Source organism: Nannobrachium achirus (genome assembly GCF_963921795.1).
Source record: "Nannobrachium achirus genome assembly, chromosome: 2".
NCBI classification, from domain to species: domain Eukaryota; kingdom Metazoa; phylum Chordata; class Actinopteri; order Myctophiformes; family Myctophidae; genus Nannobrachium; species Nannobrachium achirus.
In genome coordinates this window covers 51,872,518-51,899,913 of record NC_137811.1, presented here as the reverse complement: position 1 = coordinate 51,899,913, position 27,396 = coordinate 51,872,518, and the positions used below count along the sequence as shown (strand labels likewise).

Below are 27,396 nucleotides of genomic sequence, written 5' to 3'. Positions count from 1 at the left end.
AAGTCAGTGCTTTCTCTCCTTCCCCCATTCTTACATGTCGTACCTTGACTAACTTTTTGATGTTGCACTTAATGATATTCATATGCCTCCTGCTATTAGCGGAGTCCAAGAAAAGTGTTTGTTCAGCAAATGGATTAGGTTACACTATGTAGGCTTCAATGTCCCCCTTCCCTGTAGGTCAGTGTCTTCAAAAGTGGGCCTGCCTGTATACTTTGTCAAGTTGTTGAATCTATGGCCAGTGGTTTTCAGGGAATAGCATAATTATGTAACATAGCTCCAGGATGTCATTTATTACAACACAAAATTCATTACTGACCACATTAACAGGAGTTCCACCGTTTCCTGTAGATTCTGAATTCTGGGCCTCTCTACCATGACTCACGCATTCTCGTCCAGACAGTGATTCACACTTCACAGTAAATACAGCTGCTGAGGGGAAATGGCCGCATGCTTTAATGTGTTTGATTGGGGTTACAAATATAACACTTTGTTTAATCCCCAACGTTGGGAGATCTCCGAAATGATTCGAATTGGGATCTTTTGACTAAAATCGTAGGACCACGAAATAAGCGGCGGTAGATTGAAACTCAAGTAAAAATGGACAGCATCAAACTTTTAAATTATTTTTTATTCCACATACATGAAATTACATGTTTCCCTCCAAATAACAGTTATGTTTGGGTGTTCTGTATGAAAATTCCAAAGACATGAACAAAGTTAGCCAGCCCAACAACAACCTCCTTCACCTCTTCTCTAACTACTTAGCCACATGCAATTTAGGCAAGTATCAAAAGAAAAAAGGAAAATCAAAACAAATAAAACCCTTAATTGGAAAAAGCAGTAACTAGATAAGCATAATGGGAAAGAAATCCTTACTGCTCTGCTCATACAGTGACAGTAACAAGCTTGTGTGCTCTTTTGTTCATAAAAGTTTTCTATACCTCGTAATTGATACATAGAAATACAAATGCAGGCCACCCAAAAAGAGGAATAGAAAGTTGAGCAAGTGACAGTAAATGGAATGTAACCTTTCTGTTCCAACATAACCTTGCCTGCTGTCTCCAGCGCCCTCTAAAGCTTAATTTATACTTAGTTGCAAGACCGTGTTGCACGAGAAAAGTCATTCCTGTCGAGCGACGTGGTCATGCGGCTAAGAATAAATTAGCCTTAATACTACCTCCACTGTCCTCGTTTCCACTGTCGATTCTCTAGCTAAATACAGACTAAAAACTGCTGCCTCCTCAGATACGAGGGGCCGACTCTGATGTTGTGAAACCACAGATGTATCATCAAGCGATGGTGTCAATCAAGCACAAGACTGTTAACGTGATTAGACACAGATACAGTACAACTGTTTTCTGAAAAATTCAACCTGCTGCAGTTTGCATGAGTTGAGAACTTGCCCCCTCACCTACTACATGTATAATGTAACACCCCTATTGCTCCCACACTCAAACAAACCCAAACAAAAGGTCAGCAGACAAGCACCCAACCCCAAACACACCTTCCTGATACTAATCTACCCACCCCCCACCCCGTCCAAGATAACCCTCCCACCCTGTAACTCCAAACCTACAACCCCCTTCCGACATACAGTAACTACAAAAGAAGAAATAGTAAACCAATAGAAGTGAGATGTCTGGTGGTGAGAACTAAACATGAAGAGATGGAGAGAGCTGGACGACAATGATGATAATGAGGTGGTCTCAGTGTTGATGAAGATGAGCCGGGACAATGACAGGTAGACAGGGACGACTAGGGGGTGGGGGTTGGGGGGTGGGGTTCCGCCTCAATCCCTGGACTCCTCTGCATCCTCACCATCACCCTGGTTATCAGAGGTCCACAGCTGAGGAAGGACAAGGAGAAAAGAGAAGTGGGAAGCGAGGGGTAAAGAAGAGAAGGTACAAACATTAACACATTAGCAACGATAACTAGTGTTATAGCTAGGGTTAGGGTTTTGCTGAATGTTCACCCCCAGAATGTTTTAGGTTTTATATTTGAAATATGTATTTTGCCCACAACAAATAGAACATGATGGATCGGTCAGAGCTGTCAATGGGAGCTGTGCAGGGTTCAACTCTTTTTAATTCAAATAAGTTGCAATTGTGTAGCCGAGCAGATGTGTGCAATTTTCTTTTTAGTTCTACATTTGTGTCTGCTTACGTTTCAATTTCAAATAATTTATTAATGGTAATGATGGGCCTTGGAACAATTACAGTCAAAATAGCATTGTTTTAATCTGTCATCACATTAGGCATTACTGTAAGCTAATACCAATCATAAAAGTAATGCAATTGCTATTAGGCAATCTAACATTTTGTAGTTTTAACAGAGACACATTCAGCAGGTTGAAAATGTGTTCCATGTTGCCACTGCTGTACCATACCAGGATGACCTCAGTCCTACTTATCGCGCCAAATTAGATGCACCGCTATGATTTGCAATGGCTGACAGGTACTTTAATCCTGTGCCAACCAAAACGGACAGTAATTATATATATATATATTAGGCAATAGAACATGTACATGATTTCATGATTGTGACCTAAATGTGTCTGTTTTTACATCTAAACATTTTCTCCCCAATTTAGGCACTGCCAATTTCTGTGCAATGTGGACCCTGTTGCTGCCGACACAGACAGCCTGGGGACTGTGTGGACAACCGAATGCACCCGTCCTTCCCTCCTGAACAGGCGCACCAAAATCTCCTGTCGGCTTCCTACCCATGATCACTACCAATTGTGGTCGTTTGGAGCGCCTGGCCAAGCTGGAAGCACCACTGACTGTTAGTGAACTGGTGGGCGAGTGTTTTTACCTCTACGTCATGTGGGTGCATGCATTGCTAAGCAACACCTGGCCCATACTGGCGCAAAAGAGCTCTCAGCCAATCACATTGCTTATTTATGCTGCAAAATGAGAACGGCCTGAAGTGTGTTGTGAAAATTGTGCTTATGTAATCCACAAAAAAAGAAACTCGACTTACTGTCAAATTGTCTCTCAGTAGCTGCATGATCAATGTACTGTCTTTGTACGAATCTTCACTCAAGGAGTCAAGCTCTGCAATGGCTTCATCGAAAGCCTGGAGGAACAAAAACAGAAACTGTTAGAAAAGCATTTGTTTATGCATCAACATATAGGTCGGTATGAGTATGTTTGTCTTTCTGTATAGGCTACCTCTTTTGTGGCTGTTGTGCATTCTGTATATATACAGTTAGTTGTACATTTAACATACTCACATTTAAGAAAATGTTATTTAATACAATTCCAATACTAGACAAATGTGCTCCTTGCAGATAATATTAATGCCATAAATATACCAACGTGTTATAAAGTCATTACCGTCTTGGCCAGCTTGCAGGCCTGTTCAGGCGAGTTAAGGATCTCATAGTAGAAGACTGAGAAATTGAGGGCGAGGCCAAGACGGATGGGGTGCGTGGGCTGCATGTCTGTCTTACTGATCTCAAAGGCATTCTTGTATGCATCCTGTGAACTGCTAATGATGGCTGAGGAAGAGAAAATACATGTTAGAGGCTGTGTCATCCATCTACCAATTTACAAGGGTTAATTGTGTAGCAAAGATTTTCTCTATTATTCAATTCATACAATATGTGGAACAAGGTCTTGCATTATATCATTATATACTAATTACAAAAAAATATCTTGCTGTTCAACAACAGTGGGCTTAAGTAGAGCGATGCTGTGAAAGCCCAATTTATACTTCTTCGTACGATGGAGTTGTGCGTCAAAAACAATGAATGGACCTCCAAGCACACAATTAATCCTGAAAGTGATGCGTTGTGAGCTTGGAGAATAGCCAATCATTTGACAAAGTTATAAATCAGGCTTTACTCAGTGAATCACCCAGAGTACTACCACCGGCATTTACTGTAGCAGTTGCCTTTGCGAATAACTAGGTTAACTAGACTAAACAAGCACATTTATTGTTTATGCTTTGGTTCTTAAATGTTTAACACTTTCTTAAAAGAGTAAGCAGACAATTATTCACCCAGCAGAGACAGTGTGCGGGAGGGAAGAAAAATTTAACTTCAATGATATTAGCCCAATTCAATGACAGACCATTACATCCCCCAACAGAACAACTACATTACAAAGAGAGACATGATGCAATCGTGAAAGTTTGGAGGAGCTGGCATTCTCAGTTGGGGGTCAGGACAGTTTCTCTGTAACCCAGAGACTAGGTGTGTAGATCTCTTCCTCTCCTGCAGATAAACACAATGGGCTAACTGTCTGTCTGTTGGACACAAAAGGGAACTGAGCCTTGCGTTATTTCCCCTGTTCCCACATTACACTCTAACTGGCCTCCCTGCTTCCTTCATCTCTGCCACCCATTCCAAAGAGGAAACAAACAGAAACCGTGACAACCTGACAAGTAGAGTGACAGTTCGAGTGTACATGGAATTTATGGACATCAAATTATCAAGTTGATCACAGTTAAGTCATCAGACACGCTTGTTATGAACATAGTAGCTATGTCCATAGGATCACTTAACAATCACTAGCAAGGACTTACTGCCTACCTACAGTATCACTAGAATACTATTGTGTAGAAACTTTAAAAAGTGTTGATGACGTTTCCTAAATGCCTTGTGGAGATATGGTGAACAACTGATGACTAATCATATTGATGTGTCAGGGGACACACCTCTCTATTCACAAGGTCTCCGTTTCAGTTGGGTGTGGAGTAACCAAAAAGGGAACTTGTTGGGGGTTTCAATTCAAAGCACAACAGCTCCGTAAGCCTCTGTATCAGATCATGAGCTATGCCTTTAATTTGATGAACAGAAAGTAATGAATCACTCCAGGTTTTAGGGGGCATAATTGTACAATTATCAAGGCTAACTAATTCTCTATACATTAGATGTAAATGGTGATACAAGTCAGCACCTGCTCTGCTCCCCTGCTGTAGCATACAGGAAGCAGTGGCCAAGACCGCGCCCTGTTCCCTGCCTCGCTCTCTCTCCTCATGGGGATGAGCGGTTGGCAGCTGTTCTGCCATTTCTGTAAGGCTTGTGGGCGAGCTGATTTATTCTGCTTTCATGACTTGGTTACTTTGTATGCATGTCTGACAGCCTGGCAACCTATGGCGTCATTCTGACATGGCAGCATATGGCAGTAAAACATTTTTTGGGGGGGAAACCACGTAATGCACATGACAAGAAATGTTTGTTACGGTTATGCTGACAAGACAAGTGCCAAGAAGCAGTATGAACACAAAAAAAGGCTTTGTGTAACTCGATAGTCGATATCAACACATTTCAAGATTCCTATGGCAGTTGCCATACTTTGGGCTACACTGAGCTTAAAGAAACATAATTTAGTTTTTAGGAGGGTGTGACCTATAAAATCCTCAGAAAAGACGGTTGGTCTGAGCCATTTTAAAGTACGTTATTGTGCCATGTTTGCTATACCCTGCAGGCAGCTACTGCCTACTGTGGGTTAAGGTAAGTGAGTGATACCAAAGACAGAGAGCTCCTGGCAGCTAATGTATGAATATGACTGACTGACTGACTAGATAGACAGCACTCTAGACAGACTATTATGTTCTGTGAATTCGTTGGGCTGGGTGGTCGACTGGTCGGGAACCTGTAGGTTTGTCTCTCATATATGGCAGATCTTTCTCTTGTCCCACTTGTGAACATTACCAGTCTGTTTCAGGAACTAATACAACTCCACTGCAGTGTTAATTTCGTTAACGAAAATGATGACGAAATATGTTCGTCAACGACCATTTTTCAGTGGACGAAAACTAGACTAGACTAGACGAACACCCACATGAATAAACGATGACTGGGACAAAATCATTATGCATTTTCGTTGACTAATAAAAACGAGACAAAAATATAGTTCACTAAATAAAAAGTAGGCTAAAATCTATGGTCATTTTAGTTCATGGACTAAGACGAACGAAATATAATATTACAGATATTGTCGGACACTCAAATCTCCGTCTCTCATCTCCTCCTCCGCACGCTGTTCTCCAAAGCCCCAAACCCACCAATAGCGTCACACACACACACGTCTTTCCTACCCGTGACTGAAACATCCTGTGGCAGTCATTTTATGAATGGATGAGCAAAAGAGTTAACAGAAACTAACCAATAAGAAAGCTTCTTGCTGCCAGATAGATTATAGATCAATAAACTGTCCTGTTTGTGTGTGCAGCGGATTTGAAAATGTACTAGGTTCTCCATCAAATACATCTCTCTGGTATTATTCAACAACTTATTGATACCATTATGCTCTCAACCAGCTTGTAAGTCCAACTAAACAGAACAAAAAGCTGAAACTCCACTTTTATGGATCCCAATGGTGAAATTGGACCTCTCCATTTTAATCATACAACTATTAGGAGCAGGGGGCAGGCAGCAAACTTGCTCAAAGGCAATTCATGCCAATACTGTAATCTGTAGTGAGGTGCCGATGTTACAAAGCTGATCCGGATACTAAAGTGTGCATTTAAAAGGATCTGGTGCGATAGGCAAGACCGGGAAATTGTAGCCAGTGTGGATTTCAATCCTTAAATACACACACACACACACACATAAGAGGGACTTATGGCAGGACTTACTGGCCTTCTCCTCTCCGACAGCCACCTCTGCTAAGTAGCGGTAGTAATCTCCTTTCATTTTCAAGTAGAAGACTTTGCTCTCTGCTGGAGTGGCGTTAGGAATGAGGAACTTGTCTAGGAGACCCTGTTGTGGAAGACATACACAAACACACAAAGGGACTGTGTTAGAAAACATGCACATTTTACGGCATCCTAACAGCTCGTGTTTCTAATTTTTTACATGGCGAGGAGTGGAATGCTCCCCGTTTTTTGCAAAAGGTTCACGCCCCTCATGGCTTGGGAGCAATGAATCTGAGCACAGCAGTCAGGGGGACGAAGATTCACCATTCTGGCCCCCTGGTTTACAACTTCTAACGGCGCAGAGTCGGCTCAAGCGACCTTCGCAATGCTCGACACAGTGACTCGCTCTCTACCTCTCGTTCGGCGGTGTCTCGCGTGGATCAAGGTCGCCTGAGACAGCACACCTCTGTCATCTCCGTCACGCGAGGAGTGGACGCAATGACTGGGGGCGTGAACCTTTTGCAAAAACCAGGGAGCATTCCACCCCTCACTTTTACATGTGGCTTCACTGGCTTGTATGGGGGAAAAGGGGCTGGGAACACATGAAAAACTGCAGACAGTGGATCTTCCTCTCACAACTTACATAAAAAAATGATAATCGAAAGTGTAGGAGACATTTTCAATGATGCAGAAGGGCAATATTCAGACGGCAATACCAGATGTTAAGAACTCTGTTCTGTATTGGCTAATTAACTCTTTCATGACAGCAGCACTAGTTACACAAACACACATGCAACCAATATCATCACCGCTAAATAAACTAGAAGCTTCTCTCTTAACCAAGCCTGGTTTAGGTTGTAGGGATATGCTAGCTACCTCAGATAGCCCCAGGGCATGGGCTTGGGATTTTGCCTGGGCTGCATCACAGATGCTTCAGAGACCCCCCTGGGGGAGGGGATGAGAGAGAGGAGGCTGAGCATAAGCACGGGTGGGAGGTAACTAAGGGTGGGGGAGAAACTGATGGCAACATGGAAAAGCGCAGGGTCGTGGATGAGGAGAGAAAGAGACGTATGGATGGTGGGAGGAGCAAGAGGAGTGAGTTAGGCTGTTGAACTCCTGGTGAGCTTTCAGAGTAGAAATAGGTCACTCAACGAGCCCACAGCTCGGCTCTTCAGTACAGATCCCACTAGCCTGAATAGAGACGAGCAAAGAGACTAGAGTTGTTCCAATTAGAGGGTAGCATGGGTCTGCCCAGAACCGATTACCCGAGACATTTCTGGGCTAAAATGTTGACTTGTCCCTCGGGGCAGGGTCGGATAGGGTCCAATTGCCTTGGTCTCGTTCGGGTCATTCTGAAATGCATTTAACCGCAAGGATCCGAGAGATCCAATCATTCTCTGTGCCGTTTTGGGCCGGGGCTTGTTTCAATATAATTGGAGATGCTGCCGATATGATACTGCTTAAAATGCTGGTATCGGAATCAGTTTCAGTACATCTCAAAAATAGACAAATACCATGTTGTCTCTAGGCCTGGGGCGGTATCGACATTTTGTTACCGCGATTACCGTCTTCCCATTTACCGACGGTACTGCGGTAATTACCGCACCCCCGTATCTATTAATTAAGGTTCGGCGATAAGCCAAAATATTGCAATCATCTTCCCTAAAGTCGCCTCTCCACAGTGGAGAGGCGACACAGCCTGACCGCCCGAGTTATACTTCTCCGTACAGCACAGCGGGTATGGCTTTGAAAGGAGCAGATCTACAAGCTCACAACACATTGCATCCGCGACGCGTTCTGAGCTTTTAGATCTGCACTGTCGGGTTACCATAGTAACGTCGGCTAGCTAGTAGGCTTTTCAGACACAAACAGCTGTGTGAACAAACCAGAAGAGGAAGGGTAGTCAGATCGTGTACAGTGATTCTGTAAACTCACGTCACGTCTCAACTCTCAAATCGCAGTGATTGAGTGCTGCTATATACAGGTTTTAGTTACAAGACTTGACAGAAAAGGTTATAAAATCTCCGACGCGCCGCCGAACGGGCACAACGTGCGACGCGATGGAAAAAGTAAAATAGTTTCATTTTCGGCTTTAGTCCACGCGGCCCGCGCTCCGCCAGTAATCCGTATGAATAAAAAAAGATATGCCACAACACAAGGTATGTATTAACATCCTTGTGTCGAGTGGATTACAAAGAAAGTTTACGCTGCTCTGTACTCCTCTACGCAGGCAGCTGCAGGAGTGACTGTCTGTGTCTGAGTGAGAGTGACGTATGTGGCTTCCAAACTGTGGTACACGGCCCAGAGCAGAGCGGCATGGAGCGCATGCGGTCCTCGCTTCTCCCCTGTTTTAAAACTCGCTTGTTTTCCAATAAAAAATAGACTTTTTTTTGTCTTTTTTTACCGCGGTAAGCACACTGACACCGCGGTAGACCTCGGTTTACCGCGGTACGGCGGTTACCGTGTCCAACCCTAGTTGTCTCTTCAGAACAGATATATACTACTTCATCCCACTAGCCTGAATAGAGGCGAGCAAAAATACACCATACCATGTTGTCTCTTCAGCACAGATTGATAGTACGCCATCCCACTAGTCTGACTAGAGGCAAGTAAAAATATACGTTATCGTGTTGTTACATCGGCATATATAGATACTACTCCCTCCCTAGTTCCTCAATGAATTGAGTACAAAGGAAGGCTATTTCAGAAACATTTTGAATACGGCATAAGTGGTTAAATACAATAAAGTTTGGATTTTAAATGTACTTGTGTGCTTGTTACTTCGAAGATGTTACATGTTCTCAAATAGAAACTTTAATCATATCTGGACAAAATATTGGTCCAAACATTGGTAATTGTTGGGCTATGACTCTCCAAAATCAGGATCGCATCTGACCCAAAAATGTGTCATCGGTTGGGTTTTAAAGGGTCACCAAGCCCCACCACATTCACATCATCAATCCAAAACACCAAACACTGACTGTGTGGATCAGCGGTCCAACTTTTAACTTCCGACACTATGATTGCAGAGAAGTCCAATTTCAAATTCTGTATGATTCTACAACCGGATGTGTTTTTAAAATGTTCCCATGCGGAATAAAAAATAAGGCAGGGCTGATGTAAGAGCCTGTACTTACACAATGCTTTTAGGCTGCCGTTGGGGAGCAGCCAAGTGTTCCAAGAGCTGTGTGGAGAATTGGGGCACCGGCAGAGGCAAGGCTAATGACAAGCAACATGATGACAGGAATGCATGCACCGGGTGAAATGTACAATTTCACTTATCATGACCCTTGACTGAAATGCCTACATGTAGGTGTGCCTATTCTGAGGCATTGGCCTTGGGATCATGGTTACTTACTGCATACAAGATATCATCTCTACCACAGAGAGAGACAGACAGAGAGAGAGTGCGAAAGAGAGCGAGAGAAAGAAAAATATGCAGTGACAAGAGAGCAAGGTTCCGTTTGCCTTTCGGGTTCTTTGTGGGAGTGACTATTGCTACTTGCTACTTTGTACTCATTGCCATCAGTTATTTTTATATGCCCAATTATATACACAATTTCAATCATGTAATGTAGTACAACAAATTTGTACTGTATATATGGTGTTTCCTGTAACAGCATAACTAAATGCCAAGAAAAAAATCAAACCTCGGTTCGAAGTGGAGCGGTGAATTTGAGCAGCTGTACCCTATGTGAGTGAGTGAGTGAGTGTAAACTGTGCCTGTGAGTGAGTGGTGAGTGTGCCTGGCCTGCACAAAACAGCGCCCCTCCTTTAACTAGTGTGTTGTGTGTGGCCACTCAAGGTATTGCCAGGCTACGGACATGGCCAGCCAGCCACCCAGCCACCCACCCACCCAGCCAGCCACCCACCCACCCACGGACATACCTGTCTATTGGGAGCGCTTTCACCGCTCCAAAAAAAAGACAAGAGCGCTAGGGAAAAAATCGAACCTCTGTTCGAAGTGGAGCTGTGTGTGTGTGTGTGTGTGTGTGTGTGTGTGTGTGTATTGCAGTTGATGCTCAGGGCAGGCTAGACTCAACAGCACCTCTCTGGTCACCCAGGGTACTCAGGCTACACCAGAGGCTACATACAGACAGACAGACAGACAGACAGACAGACACACACCGCCACGTATAGGGAGCTTGTGTTCCACACAGCTCCAAAAGTAAGCCAAGACATGAACAGAGAGAAAGTGGGAGAGAAATGAAGGCTTAGTGGGTTTGGCAACACTTAGTCATGTGATGTGCCACTCCTGCAAGGAGAAAGACAAGGGGAGGCCTTTGAAATGATTATTTCTGTCCACCTAATAGAAATGGGTCATATTCTATAATAGGTCATATTCTTTCTGCAGTGCACACTTTGAATTCAACTTGTGCCTGTTGGACAGAGCATCACATAGGCTAGGCTACAAGCTCTCTGGTATGCAGGAGCAGCGTGAATGTTATGTAACACCAATATGCCGTGGAGAGCAATAGATTACACAATAATGTCCTCGAAGTAATAAGGCACATTCCATTTAAAGTAAAAGCAGTGGTTTTTCACGACACCCACATATAAAGCAATGCAAAACTGAGTCAGGTGGTAATGAGTTTCATTTATAAATCTATCATACGTTTTAATTCAGTTCACAGTGAATGCAGCCATTACGGTCCTAGAATACAGTTGCTTGTTTGCTCAAGGAGTGAGTTCATTCGCAAAAAATAAAAATAAAATCAAAAATCACACCCGTGTGAAGTGAGCGGTGGTCGTGGAGGCTGCGCAACAGCAAAAAATATGGGTGCTTGCTTGCGTGCGTGTGTGTGAGTGAGAGAGAGAGAGAGTGTGAGCCATACTTGACACTCAGGTCGCCACTGGTATTGCAATTGATGCTCAGGGCAGACTAGACTCAACAGCACCTCTCTGGTCACCCAGGGGTACTTAGGCTACACCTCAGACTACATACAGACACACATACATACATACACGGATACACACACGGCCACGCTATGGAGACGGTGTGACCACCGCTCAAAAAAGAGATATGGAACACATGAAGTGAGACACCTTAGCGGTCTAAGCAGACTCAGACAGATTGCAACATTCTCTCACAGGTAGGTCACAAGCTACATGGGGGAAATTAGAAATGACAACTGCTCAACATCCAGGAATCTTTGTGCCATTTCCGCCTCCCTGTATGTCAAGCCTTCCCACAAGCCGGGGGGTAGAAGTGGGGGTGGGTAGTGAAAGTGACCACCCCCATCAGTCTTCCTCCTCCTATCTCATTCCACTCGTTACAATCCATCTTCTCCTCTACCTCCTGATGCTCTACTGCCATCCGCCACACTGTCTGATCACCGTTTGCAAACATTACCTTCCCGACAAAGGTGTTTCCATTCTTACCTAAACATTGAGGGCTCATACACTTGTATTTCTTTACACCATTACATTAATGTAAAAACAGATGCACATCACATTGAGCTTGTTGTTAAGACAAAACCAAATTAATGTTGTGTAACTATGCTAGTCTGAGATAGAGAGTAACCTTGTACTCATTGCTGTCTTGCTCTGTCCCCATGAGGCTGTGCAAGGCTGAGGTGGATGTCAGTGGCCCAGAACACTGGTGGCTCAGCTGCTGTCATTATGGGATTAGTACCCAGTGACTCACCCGGTCAGATAATACAGAGGGGAGAGGAATGGAGTGCATCAGAATAGTATGGTGCCTATAGAATCTAGATTATACATTTTCATAGAAATTCTAACAAATAGTCCCTTGTTCTTATTTCGCTAGCTGACTTTATTTTGCTAGGCCCATACATCATGCCAAGTGAAGCTACCTACAAAGCTACAAGAACATCAGCAGTCAATGAAGAAAGGGCACTTCATGGCTGTAGATAATGTGTGGTTGACCACCTGCGTTGCTGCATTGGTCCATTCTTTAAAAAGTGGGGAAATGTTTTACAAAGCAAGAGCAAGCCAGCTCAGCCTTTCAAACAATAGTCATTAAAACAACTGCTGTTCATGTAGAGACTAGAGAGTACTAAAGACCCACCATAAAAGACACCCACAAAACACAGTTCACAGCTCACACATACCCTGAAGCTTAATGTATGCTTTGCCACACAACCAAACAAAATATATGCATTTTCATTTTCAGCTATAAAAGCATACACCTTCTTTCAGTAGAAAAATAAGTGACAAAGGGTCATTTAACAACCTAATTTAAGCATCATTTAGCCTTTAGAAATACTGCTTTAAACTGACTGCTGTACCCACTGATGGTCGCGACCGCGGTTTTCCCGGTGAACCTGAGCGCAACGGTGGGGGCGTGAGAGTGTGGGGAACACACACCACCCTTCTTCCCATTATTGCGACGTAGGTCGCATTTACTATCAAAACCTCCACCGGCTGTCCGTGAGTGAGTCAGTCCGTCACACGTCACACTCTTGCCCTGCTCATATCTCCGCAACCGTTGCCCCCATCCACGCCAAATCTTGCACACACACTCCTGACCTGCCAAACTACTACCTCCAAGGACCCCCGCAGCTCCAGGGACCCCCAGGTCCCTGGGGGACCCCCAGGTCTAATTTTGCCCTGCTCCTATCTGCACAACAGTTGCCCCGATCCATGCCAGATTTTGCACACACACTCCTTGCCTGCCAAACTACAACCTCCAAGGACCCCCGGAGCTCCAGGGACCCCCAGGTCCCTGGGGGACCCCCTGATGTAAAAAATGAACAAATGTGCAAAAATGACCAAATGACCACCCCAACGGGGCTGCTCACGGGGAATTCCTGGGGACCACCCACTCCTGGTGCTCCAGAACGGATGCAAAAGTGGTGGCGCCCCCAGTGGAGGACCCCCTCCACTGCAGCTCACATAAAATGCCGTAACTCCTACAGATTTTGCCCTAAAATCACGAAAATCACTACACAGCATGTCTACACTCATGTCATCAACATGGATCAGGAAGATTTAGGAAAAACAAATTTTTGCCCTATTTGTGGAGATAAGCGACCTACGGTCGCTTATCTCCCGATTAGGGAGTCTTACTGGTTAAACCTCCACAGGCTGTCCGTGGGTGAGTGAGTGAGTCAGTCCGTCACACTTTTTCCCTGCTCATATCTCCGCAACCGTTGACCCGATCCATGCCACATTTTGCACACACACTCCTTGCCTGCCAAACTACAACCTCCAAGGACCCCCGAGCCCCAGGGACCCCCAGCTCCCTGGGGGACCCCCAAGTGTAAAAAATGACCAAATGTGAAAAAATGACCAAATGACCACCCCAACGGGGCAGCTCACGGGGAATTCCCGGGGACCACCCACTCCTCGTGCTCCAGAACGGATGCAAAAGTGGTGACGCCCCCAGTGGAAGACCCCCTCCACTGCAGCTCACATAAAATGCCGATAAGCGACCTACGGTCGCTTATCTCCCGATTAGGGAGTCTTACTGGTATTGTCTGTGTTATTGTTTACAACCACAATTATTCACGTCACGTGTGGCAAGATCGTGGTTCACTAGTAGGCTAGTAGGCCTAGAAGCCTTTTCAGAAGTTAATTTAATGTTTTACATTTAATGATTTCCTTTATCCTCATCTAATCTTGCGCTAATGCACGCAACTGTTTTCGCCAGGTTTTGGGTTTAAGGTCTTATTTTAGTTGTTTCTCATAAGCTCGCGACCCTCCTTGCCCATCGGCCCCCACTGTTGTGCTTAGGTTCACCGGTAAAACCGTGGTCGCCTGATGGTCACCAAATCAGTCATCAATGCACTGGTCATCAAATTCTGACCAGAGCATTACCATTATTCTGAATAGTGTATGCCTTCAGCTTTGAGTCAGGTTGCCTTCCAGTGTCACTGGCTGTATAGGACACATCATCCCTCCACAAAGACTCTCCATCAGGAATTAAATGACAGTATTATATCAGGAATACAAAATAAAATAAATGCTTTTCCCTTTACAAGGAGTGCAACACTAAATTGACACCATGCATCTCTACTATACAGTTTGCAGCACAGGGGCAGCATAGTGGCACTGGTAACGAAACCCTAAACTAGATTAGCCAAGAAGAGTGTTGAGAGGGTTGTTCATGAATACTACCATGACTCAAGGGAGTGGACAGCATTTCTACATGTACTTTCTGTCTTGTATGAGGTAATGCTTACACCGTTATCTCACATTCCCACCTTCCCCTGGTGTAAGAGCATGCAACACCTGACTGTACCAGCCAACTTTGCTCATCAAACAAGGAAGTGGCTTTTCACAATGCCTAATGTGCCAGCAGGCATAATACTACCAGGCTCAACTCACTCACACATTGCTAGTACCAGTAAGACTCCCTAATCGGGAGATAAGCGGTGGCTTATCTCCACAAATAGGGCAAAAATTTGGTTTTCCAAAATCTTCCTGATCCATGTTGATGACATGAGTGTAGACATGCTGTGTAGTGATATTCGTGATTTTAGGGCAAAAACTGTAGGAGCAGTGTCCAAAAATGTGTTTTAAAAATCGGCCTGAAGGTGGCGCTAGAATAGGGCCATGTGAGAAATGAGGGGTGGGGTCTCCGCGTTGCCTTGGCGGACGAATAGTTACCGGCCCCGGCTCTCCCGGACGCTCCTAGCCCGAGTTACAGCATTTTATGTGCGCTGCAGTGGCAGGGGGTCCTCCACTGGGGGCGCCACCACTTTTGCATCCGTTCTGGAGCACCAGGAGTTGGTGGTCCCCGGGAATTCCCCGTGAGCATCCCCGTTGGGGTGGTCATTTGGTCATTTTTGCACATTTGGTCATTTTTTACATCTGGGGGTCCCCCAGGGACCTGGGGGTCCCTGGGGCTCCGGGGGTCCTTGGAGGTTGTAGTTTGGCAGTCAAGGAGTGTGTGTGCAAAATTTGGCATGGATGGGGGCAACGGTTGTGGAGATATGAGCAGGGCAAAAGTGTGACGGACGGACGGACTGACTGACTCACTCACTCACCCACGGACAGCCGGTGGAGGTTTTGGTAGTAAATGCGACCTACGGTCGCAAAAAGGAGTAAGGACTTAAGGAGTAGTTCACCCAAAAAATTACTTGTATCTTATCAATTACAAACCCCATGAAGTGTTGAATTCATGGATATGATGATAATGATAAAGACCCTAATGTATCCGGTAGGAGACACAAAGGACACTGTGTCTCCTACCGGATACACAAGGGTCTTTATCATCAAATTATTGGTTTAGGAATGAGATCTCCATGAATTCATCAAGTCTCCATGTGGTGTGTAATTGATAGAGAAAGTAATTTGGGGGTGAACTAAGCAGAATTGGGCATACCTTTACAATATTCACTATTGGGCAGGTGGAGATTAATGTCCTGCATGATTCTATTGAATCTAAAACACCAATGTTGACTGAGTGAGGTGTAATGGATAGTGTTTCAAGATAATATTCATTTCTCACATCTTCAGGTGGTATGTGATAATGATAACATGTAGTATGCTGCAAGCATTGACGGAAGTGAATAGAATGTCTCTTACACAACCAACACATTTTGCCCATTCTCCAATTACACCGGCGACAAGCTATGAGAGATTCATCCCCCACATTGGATTAAAAATAGAGAACCCTTATCTACTGTGACACACCTCATTCCCACTCCAGACACTTATCTTCCTCTTAACTGGCTCTCTACATGGGGACAGATGAGATGAGTAACATGGTAATAACCCATAGGCTGGAGGCCATTGCTCAAGACAGATAATTAGAAGAACCAGCAACACTTCTTTATCTAGATTAGTGCGAAACTCAATGCTGGAATAGGTTAAATAGCTAGTTAACACACTGGCTGGCTGCCACCATTCACTTATGCTTTATTTTGAAGAGCCCTGAAAGCTTTGTGCGTGTGCACGTGTGTGTAATCTGACGATTCTAGGAAGGAGGTCTGTTTACCAACGGTCGCGAAACTAAGATCCTAACCGGGGCCGACCATCACGGCATAGTGTAGCTGTGAAAAAGAGCAGCTCTCAGTCTTTTCGCCGTTATTTGCACCGTATTCAGAGATACAGCCGTTTTAATGTTACAGCATAGAATATGAGTCAATGGAGAATAGAGGCTCCACGTTACCTGGTCTGTGGACGAGCTTGGCTCAGGGAGGCACCTATTGTGTTAAGAGGTGCACAGTACACAAACTGGACAGAACGTCCAGCAACCTGTTGTTGACATAACTGACACAATCAACAGGCTGAGACACTTCAGAAGGTCTGACTTTGGATGTAAGTCTTACTCTTTAGTCACCTTACAACTCTTCAGACACACTAAGGCCTTGGTTACACCAGGTGTTTGGGGGGAAATTATTTGACTACAACTGTTTAGACAGCCGTTTGTCACATGGGCATAGAGACAAAAGGCTTGTTGTCAAAGACACAGTGACAACAAGACTCTTGCAGCCCTACTCATGTCATATTTTGTTTCAATCTCAAAGACACATACACACTTCCTTAGACAATAACAAGGAAATCCGGTTTCAGCTGCAAAACAAAACAAGCATCATGGACACCAAGGAGCTTGTTGCTGGTTGACAATAACCTTTGACCAGCATTGCCATCTCCCAACAAAACAAATAAAGGAATCAAAAGTGCCACATCTGAACAAAAGCATACCAGCCAATATACAATCTAGGTGAATAATCTAGGGAATGGAGATAAACCAAAGACAGCTTGCTGGAGCTTGAATCTCATTGGTTGCCTCCACAGTTGTTCACAGATTGTAGTGATTATGATTAGGGCTGTCACAATTATTACATAATCGTCTAATCGTGATTCTTTGACATAATCGTGATTATTTTTCATAATCGTCATAATCGTTTCCATGTTGAAAAATGTTCATATATTAAAAAAAAAAAGGTCAGAAATAGCAGATCTACAAGCTCACAACGCGTCAAATCGCGACGCGTTGTGAGCTTGTAGATCGGCTATTTCCACTATCAAAGTTATTTTTTAAGTAGTAAGTTGTCAAATATGTCAGTAATTTCTTTGTATATTTAGGTTATGTGTCATATCTACAATGTACAACTTCAAAGCCTAAAAGCCAAAACAGAAATGTAATTATCAACGACAAAAACACAATTAAATCGATAATCGCCAATTATTTGAGTGACAATTAATCGTCATGTAAAATGTCATATCGTGACAGCCCTAATTATGATTCACTAGCCTATCCGAACCTGACCGGACTGGGTCTGACACAATATGTGGCAGTTGATGGGGGGACTACAAGTGTTTGCCACCCAATTCACGTTAGAAGATAAATCTGAGCAGACGGTCAGCCTCAACTGCTCAAAGAGTGATGAAATGGTTTGCCTGAGGTAAACATTCTTCATCGGGAGGCCCTGTTCCCTCCCTTCAGACTTTTAAACCCATGTTCATCTAAAACAGTCCCAACAAGTCTTTAAACACAGCCCGTATATGGCCATGACATCCCAATGTTAAACACATTTATAGCTGTTGAAAGACATACTGTGACTTGCCACGTACTGCCATTTTTATCATCCAACAAAAGTGGAGTATAATATTAATTATTATTAGTGCGGTTGCCAGACTGTAGTTCATGTCTGGCTTTCTTATCATCTGGTATAACCTTTTTCTCTATGGGTTTTCCCATCGAAGTACTCGTCCGAGTTACTCATCATCTGCTGTACCCCTTCACCCAATCAGACATCACGATACCTTGATATCGTGATGTCATCCTTTCCCCCTCTCTGATTGGCTCCCCATTAGAGTCAACGGCAACCACACTTGCAATTTACAATTCTATCTTTCTAGTTCACCTATACTTCCATCCATGCAGTTTTTTCTCCTCCCCCAGCTTGCACCTAGAGCCCTGGATTATGTTGAATTCATTAGACCATGTTGAATTTGAAAATCAATTGCTTAAGATGAATTAATTTATAATTTAGCTATAATTAAACTTAAGAAACTGATTGACACTGAAACCTTAATTCCCTTGTTCCGAGGTGAGATCATATATTATAAATCAACATCGTTTCCCCCGTTTCCGCCATTTAACAGCGGCACGCCATCACTCCAGGATTTGTCAGTACCACTGCAGAATTTATATGAAAATTTGTATTATTCGATTCGACACCATCATTCAATGCAGTATGAATTGGGCTGTATTATGCATAGTTTGCTGTGAGACAGGTCCCCCTAGGCTAACACCTTTCTACGGTCATAGGTTTAAATGAAACAGCTGCGATCGTCAGCTGGAATGTTTTTTGTTTTGTTTTACAGATTCAATTTGTATAGCTTTTTAAACTAAAATGGAGAAGCCTTGGTATTTCCCATACACAGTTTTTCCTGGAGGCGGTTCACAGGGCCACAGTCACACATGTCAATCTCAAAGATAAGTGACTTCCTAGTTTGAGGGCAAAAATAAGAAATATTTTTCAAATCGCATAGTTAAAGGTTCAGAGCCTGCTACAGCTTTGTCCTAGGGGATTAAGGGGAAACATTGAAGTGTATGTAGTATTGGGAAAAAGGCCATGTCTTCGTATATTTCTCTCGCAAAATGCAGATGTACACCTTTGACATCAAATGCCTGATGACACAATATCATGGGAGAAATTCACAGAAAACAGTATTTTCCCACAACAGATACAACCTCCTCAAATTATAACAATGGGATTTAGGTTCAAAATTTGCAACGCTTCCTACTTTAAGGTAGGCAGTGCAAAGTTTAAACAGCACTTTAAAAGCACAGCAGGCTGTCAGGCTGTGGAGTCACACAGTCTGTTTGCACTACCCAATAGTACCAATAAATATTTCATGCATTCGAGGAGATTCCTCCATTTTTCCCCTTCATTTAGTCAGTTAAGCTCACCAGCACATCGTTGCAGATTTCCTTCAGCTCCTTCTCGATCTTCTCCCGGTATTCCTTGGCCATTGCCTGCTTTTTATCGCTGCCCTCTGTCTTCTGCTCAATGCTGGACACCACGCGCCATGAGGAGCGGCGAGCCCCCACCACGTTCTTGTAGGCCACCGACAGCAGGTTGCGCTCCTCGTTGGACAGCTGGGCGCCCTCCTCCGTCACAGCCTTCATGGCCGCCGCCATATCATCGTAACGCTCCGCCTGCTCTGCCAGCTTGGCCTTCTGCACAAGCTCCTTCTGCACCACTTCGCTCTTGTCCACCATGGCTGCTCACTGGAGGCTGGGAGTGCAAGAAAAAAAGAGACATTAAAAAACAAAGAAAGACTAACAGGCAAGTTAGGTGTATCACACCAATACCAAAGTTATGTCCAGCACATTAACACCACCACACAGGCATGCGCCACCATAAATGATGAACCGCTTGAAGTCGCTGACATCTTTGTTTACTTGGGAAGTCTGAATAGCCAGGACAATGCTGGAAAAAACATCCAGCGCAGACTCGGACAAGCACGCAGCACAAGACTACACAACATCTGGAAGTCCAACACCTACAGCCTCAAAAACAAGATCTGCTTTTAAACACCCTGGTAAAGCCGGTTCTACTATATGGAGAAGGGTCTCTTGTGGGGCAAGGCACAACTAGTTGCCAAAGTGATAGGCGGAGGAATATTATAGTGATGCCGCGATCCGATCTATAGATCGGTTATTAGAGAGATATTAGCCAGAAAACAGACCAAATTGAATCAGAATTCAGCTAAAATGACCGATCAACGCTCCGATACAAGCACTCCATTCTAGCATTCCACTCCAGTACTTCTATCCAGCACTGTCTTCCTCCCATCTGCACGTTGAATCCAGCATGCAGAGGTCACGTGATCACAACAGCGTGATCACAACAGCGTTGGCTAGTTGTAGGCAGCAACAGGCAGCTAGTAAACGCACAGCGAGCGCAGCAGTACTGAGTTTTCAGAAAGAAAGCAGCATGTCAGCTGTGTGGGAGTATTGTGTTAAAAACAGACCCAAAAGCCCAGTGCAAATCATGCAATAAAGACGTTCCACGCGGTGGCAACGCCTCTGGTCGGTATAACACGGCCAACAAGAGCATACAAAAAAGTGTGTTCTCGTTTCAAACGGTAGCATTGTTTTGGCGTTGCAGAATATGTGAAATTGGAGCCCTGGACTCTTAGCTTTGAACAGTTGGACAATATTCTGTGTGTGTGTTTTGGTCCCTCCCTCAGTTCTTAAGGATCACCACAGAGCAGCACAAGGGCAGGCTATCACCATAATAGAAAATAAATAAAATAACTGCGACCGAAGGTCAGCTTAGTATGTGAAACAGCACATGCTGACTCTGTCTGGACGTGTACACTTTTTTACGGTCTATGGGTTTGCTGCTCTGACATCATGCTTTGCTACTAGTAAGACACCTCAGGGTGACTTGCGACCTCAGGGTGACATGCAACCTCACCCTAGGTCGCACCAATTCTTGGCCATCTGGCCAGTGATGTATATGGGACCAGTTACTCATATGGAGACCCCTTCATGATAGTTATGTTATGTCAAAACATGCCCATATATGGACATTACCAAATATGGGCATTCCCATATATGTCCTTAATATTGATAAGATAATATCCTTAATAATGTCCTTAATATTGACAATATAGGAATCTCCATATATGGACATAAAACATACGTAAGTAATGCCAAGCAGGGCCTTGGTGAGTTAGGGCCTTGGTTTGATGCCTGTGGATCTCCATATATGGGCATAAGGGGGTGCCCCAACATTCTCATTTTCGGCCTGGGATTTATGACATCAGTAATCTCCATGTATGGGCATAAAAGGTCATAAAAGGAAGTGATGTCACGTGACATCCTTTTTATGCCCATATATGAGTCATTCTGTACCACATCACTGTGACTCACTGACATCACGTGGCATCACTTCCTGTACTGACAGTCAGACAAAACTGACATTCAGACAAGCTACAAGATTTCTCAGGGTATAATGCGACCTTTGGTCGCAAACAGAATGTATCTTATTACTTATTATTCTGGTGAGTTTATGTTCTCCGTTTGGGTCATATCACTTGATCAATTATTAACATTCCATAATACAAAATCAGAAATAAATAGTAAAGATATAAAAGTGCAAGATATCAGACAGCATAGAGAAACTTAAAATATGTGCTGTATGGCATCGGTAACTGTATCGGAATCGGTATCGAATCAACCGACTTCGATGCTGCCATATTGTTTATCGGATCGAAAGTGAAAAATGCCTGGGTGACGGCAGACTGCTGGGCAGATGGCGCTTTGGCATGGGATCAACTTTGACCAAAAAACATCAGACCTGGTTGTTGTTCAAGTTGGACAAAATGTGGCCATATTTTCCCAATTATGGAGATGACTGACATCTGACATCATAGATGTCTGATGTCATAGACCACATTAGACTGACACAATATGTCCATATATGGGCATCTGACATCATAGACCACATGAGACTGACACACAATATGGACATTCCCAGATGATGCCCCGTTAGGGCAACGACACTAATACATCCCCTTTTATGCCCATATATGAGAACCCCGATATCAATATTAAGCCTCATCTATGACGGCAGACATCTATGATGTCAGATGCCCATATATGGACATATTGTGTCAGTCTCATGTGGTCTATGATGTCACACATCTATGATGTCAGACATCAGGTGTAACAGACAGGAGCTGTACGTTTTCATACCTACGGTCGCAATAATAGTTATTACATGAGAAGTAAAAAAAACTGCTTAATTTAATTTACACCTAGTTCACAATTACTTTTCATCATATAGGGATGAGGAAGGAAGGAAACAATATCTAAAGGGGATGTGCAGGCTATTAATAAAGCCTGAGTTTTAGTTCATTGCGGCAGGTGTCACATACCAAAAATAGCCAAGCAAGTTGTAGATCTGCTATTTTTGGTGCGAAACACTGGTGCCCATTGCCCAACTAAGTATAAATCAATCCGGCTTTAAGTTTATTGTTTTAACAAGCTGGCTGGAATGGGCACCAGTTTTATGGTCTCTCTAGGCCTTGTGCATCCTCCTCCCAAGCACTTCACTGCTTCAACTAAATATACCCATTGGATGTTAGAGAAGTATAGTAAATAGATGAATTTAGTTACATAATGAGGAGCGATCAAACTAATTCCATGTCTTCCATGCTTTTGCTCCACCACGGGCCAGTCACAAGAAAGGGGAAGGAATCATTAGTGTAGTAGAACACATAAGATGCCAAAACTTAATGGCGTTTTAGGGTTGTGTCTTGTGGCTTTTTCTATGCAGCCAAGAAATATTTCTCGAGGAAGGACTATTTGTGGCTGTGGCAGAAAGAACAATTAGTATGACAGCAAAGGATTTGCCATATGGTTTAAGCAAAAGAAAGTGATTGAAAAGAGTGTAGAGGAACAGAAAGAAAGAAATGGGTTTGCATTTACAGTTAATTAGAGCTTTAGGACAGACTAGAGCAAAATTTGGTCATAATGGCAGCTCCCTGTCAGGATGAACAGGATGGAGCAATGCTAGCTTTCTGGGACAACATGTTGGTGCCATCCCTGACTTCCCCACAGTGAGAAAGAGGCCAACAAGCTTTAGCATCAACAGCACTAGTAGTGCTCTCAACCTGGTGTTTACCATTTTCATTTGGGCCTGTAGTGGAAAAGTGACTCAATTAATTGGCACCAAGTAAGTGAAAGTGAAATATGCCTGCAAGAGATATAATAGTAGTGTGGAATAAATAGTAGCTGTGAGGTTCTGTATAGGAAAATAAAAGTAAAAGAAAGAATAAATCACTTTTACAAAAGGCTGCATAGAGCTAGTAACATTACACTGTAAACACATTTTCTGTGTGTAAGATGGCAATGTTATTGCCAACTGCCAAGCCTACGTAATAACTACCTGAACTGAACCAAGTGCCCCTATCCTGGGTGCGCAGTCTGCGAAAAAGGCAGGTCTAAGTGCTCACAACACATCACGTTGTGAGCTTGTTGATCGGCTAATCAGAGATTTGGTGTAGAGGGAAATTATGAGCAGACCTAGACAGAATCCTGGGGGACGCCGGCCAAATAAGGTTTCAATGCAGCTTTAGCTACTACTGTAGGCCTGTGAAAGATGCCAATGAACCTTTTAAATTAGCCTAGTTGTGGAATTCATGAACAGAAAGGCACATGCCCCCCCCCCCCTACACACACAAATCATTAGATCAATAACTTACATCCTTTGACCAAGGCATTATGGCCAAAGGGCTTCCACAGAATCAATCACTTATTTTCCATCCCAGACTGGATGGAGAAATTGCAAGAAAACTATGAGAATCGTGACTTCCGTGAGAAAACAATGCAATTAATATAAATATAGAAGGTAAAAAGAAAATGTCTGGACAGCTGCAACTTTCTTATTAACTAATCTCTAACATGTAAGCTGAGCATCTGCACAGTGTCAAAAGCAATAAACTCACATCATAATCTTAACAGTTAAGCAACACCATCAATGTATGATGTTCTTGTAGACCAATGTCAATATCCATCTTGTAGACAAATTATCAGGACACCTTCCATAAGCCTTCATATTCATAACACCACCCAATAAATTGCTTGTCTGAGTGTATCTGACCTTACCAATGTGTCATGAAAATAAATAAATGCCTACTAGTTAATGTCACCTCCACGTGTAATACATGTGCTCTGAAATTAATAAAACTTTATGGTATTGGATGCACATGCCAAAACCAAGAAAACCTTAGCTGCTCCCAAGGCAAAACACGGATGTGCACTCATTCACACACCACACTGGTGGAAAAAATTACTCACATGTTTACTCAAAGTAAAAGTATCAATACTGCAATATAGAAATACTGTCTGGAATAAAAACATACTTGAGTAACAGTAGGGGAGAGCGGGGTAAACTGAGACACTTTTTACATTTTCTCCCCTAGAGGCGAACTAAAAGATATATCAGTAAAAATATACACATTTCCCAGTAATTTGGGATGTTTCCTAACAATGGAAGTTATCAGAACATATTCAAGACAAAAGGCAGAGAAAATATGATTGTTTTAAAAAAAGTGGTCTTGTGTCTCAGTTTACCCCAGGACCGGGGTAAACTGAGACAGACCAGAGAAATCAACGGGGTAAAGTGATCCACTCACTTTTTTCACTTTAAAACTACCATAAAAACACAAAAACCCGGTTAACCGGGTTAAATATGCGCAATACAAAAATGTACATAGCAGACATTCTTTTAATAGGCTTTGTCCTGTCATTTCCACCCATGTGTCAAATAATGTGACACATGGGCAGAAGGTAAAAACTAAAAACCCTATAAAAAATGTATAGAAGGGTTTACCAAACTTTCCTCAGTTGATCCTTATGTAATTCTTCCTGTAGAATCTATTTCTGCAAAGTATATTGTTGTATTGTGCATAACTAATGAAATAATTCGCATATTTAGTCAAATATGCTAATTATCTCATTAATTATGCACAATACAAAGAAATATATATCAAAAATGGATTCTACAGGGGAAAATACATAAGAATCAATTGAGACTAGTTTGGTACACCCTTTAATTAGGTTTTTACAGCTTTCTCCCTGTCTTTCATGTTAAGGATAGTCTCACTTTACCCCGAAGCAATTGTCTCACTTTACCCCACAGCCACATTTTGGGAAAAGGGATATTTTTTATCAATTCAGGGTAATCTTCAGCTAGCATCTATCACATGGATTTATAAGTTGGTAGTTCATCAACATGTATGATATAAAATGTTCTCCCTGCATCAATTTGCTTTGACACAACAGCTGATTATGTTGACAGCAAGAAAATTACTTTTACATGCAAAAAATACATTTTTGTGAAAAAAGCATGTTTTCTACAGCACTATCAGGTCTCTCTTTTCATGACAAGTGGGAAATTCAAGGGGCTTGAAAACATAATGGTCACATGGCCACAAATGTGTTCCATTGCCAAGATAAATGGAGCGTCTCAGTTTACCCGGTGTCTCAGTTTACCCCGCTCTCCCCTACAACAGTATTGGTATCAAAAATGTACTTAAAGTACCAAAATTACTCATAAGTCATTAGGCAGAATGTCCCATTTCAAGTTTAAAAATAAATGTTTAAAAAGCAGATCTACAAGCTCACATGTGCGCTTGTAGATCGGCCATTTTCAAATGGTCGAAATGTATATAAGTGATGTATGTTATGTGATAATAATCAAAAATCTGCAAAGTACTTAAGTTTTCAAAAAAATGTAGTGGAGTAAAAGACAAGTACAATCCTTTGAACCGAGATGTAGTGGAGTAGAAGTAAAAGTACAAGTACAGGAAATTGGAAAACACCTAAGTAAAGTACAGCACTTAGGGTAAATGTACTTAGTTACTTCACACGGTACACCAGACCAGTGACAGTCACACACCACCACACCCATCTCTGTGTGTACCTGTTGGAATGACTCGCCCCGCTGGCGGAAATGATTCAGACTAGTCGTAGATGCTAGTATACTGTTAGGTCATTGCATTAAGGAAGATCACAAACCGATCGGGCTGTGCTTCAGCTTCACATCATCCATGTTTATTATCAGCCACAAACACGAGTCGAGGAAAAATGGTTAAACGCTAAAGAAACAGCCAAGTCCTCGTGACCCGCTTCCAGTCTGATACCGACTATTTCCTGGAAGTGAAGCGCTTCGAGCCAGATATCTGTAGACAACACGGGTCGTCTACAAAATGATGAGTGTCTATGCAGTGTTGTAAAGTAACTAAGTACATCTACTTAGGTACCGTACTCGAGTACAACTTTGAGGAGTTTGTACTTGAGTAGGCCCATTTCTAATTTTCAGTACTTTTACTTCTACTCCACTACATCTCAGAGGCAAAATTTGAAATCTTTAGTTACTAATAGTTATTTTGCAGATATAAAATATATAAAAAATATATATATGAAAAAACATACATTGTCAATTTAGCCCTATTTTATACATAGGCTACTTGTGGATCTGCCATTTTCAAACATGTTGTAGCCTACTTTTACTTTTGGTACTTTAAGTACATTTTGATGCCAACACTTTCATACTTTTACTTGAGCACATTTTGAATTCCGGGCATTTACTTGTAACAGAGTATTTCCGAGTACTTCTCCCACCACCACTGCGGCCCAGCCTCTGAACCTGCGCCTCCTTGCCTCCATTGATTGATTTGCCACAATGTGCTAGAAATCACACGCTGTCTCTCGTGTCACGATTCAAGTACATTATAAAACCCGACAACTTGACACATTAAATTGACACATGACAGCTCCATGACTCCACCCGGTCAATGGTGCCAGATGAGATTATGATTCGCGGCAGTATTTGTTCGCGATATATTTAGTCCATCGATGCCAATGACATGATACTGGTAAGTCTGTGGATGAGCTAAAATAAGGGGGGGGGATAAGAAACATTTATAGACCAGACATCTTAAGTAATTAACAAAACGCGTCCATGGATTTAGGAAGGTAGTTTACTATAATAATCTAACAATAGCGATAGAATGCTTGAACCCTCAACCTGACACGCCTTCTTGTCTGCCTTGCATGTCTGGGTATTCCATTTTTGTACCAGCATTTAGCCAGAGCCCAAACTGTAGCTTAGCCATTGTTCTTGGACTGCTGATTGTCGTTGCTAACACCAGCCACCAAGCTCATTCGGGACAGTGGTTTCCCACGAATACCGATCGCCACAATAAATCAAATGGCACCGCAATGATCTATGCAACCGTGAACTACCAGTATCGCAACGAATCGAGCCTTTTCTTACCTGAGTAGTGGGGTGATAGCGGAGATCTCGGTCTAACAGGCTACAGCTGATTCTCTCACAACCAGTCCGTCTGAATGTAATCCAC

The 27,396-nt window shown here is 43.0% G+C and overlaps 1 protein-coding gene across 1 annotated transcript; it reads right to left on the bottom strand.

Moving 5' to 3' along the window:
• Window positions 1-610: 610 nt before the first annotated feature.
• LOC308303946 (14-3-3 protein beta/alpha-A-like) lies at window positions 611-27,396 on the bottom strand. Its single transcript, XM_080748488.1, has 6 exons — window positions 27,312-27,396; window positions 19,424-19,751; window positions 6,589-6,712; window positions 3,339-3,502; window positions 2,983-3,078; window positions 611-1,846 (listed from the first exon to the last, which is right to left on the bottom strand). Exons 2-6 carry the CDS (start codon window positions 19,733-19,735, stop codon window positions 1,790-1,792), a joined length of 753 nt encoding a protein of 250 aa, XP_080604614.1. The 5' UTR covers window positions 19,736-19,751; window positions 27,312-27,396; the 3' UTR covers window positions 611-1,789.

Excerpts from the sequence above, each read along its gene's own strand:
- LOC308303946 (XM_080748488.1), bottom strand. The coding sequence starts at position 19,735 with ATGGTGGACAAGAGCGAAGTGGTGCAGAAGGAGCTTGTGCAGAAGGCC. Across the intron at positions 3,503-6,588 it reads TGTCGGAGAGGAGAAGGCCA|CCATCATTAGCAGTTCACAG; the intron begins GTAAGTCCTGCC and ends TCTCTTCCTCAG. Across the intron at positions 1,847-2,982 it reads TACTGAGAGACAATTTGACA|CTGTGGACCTCTGATAACCA; the intron begins GTAAGTCGAGTT and ends GTCCTTCCTCAG.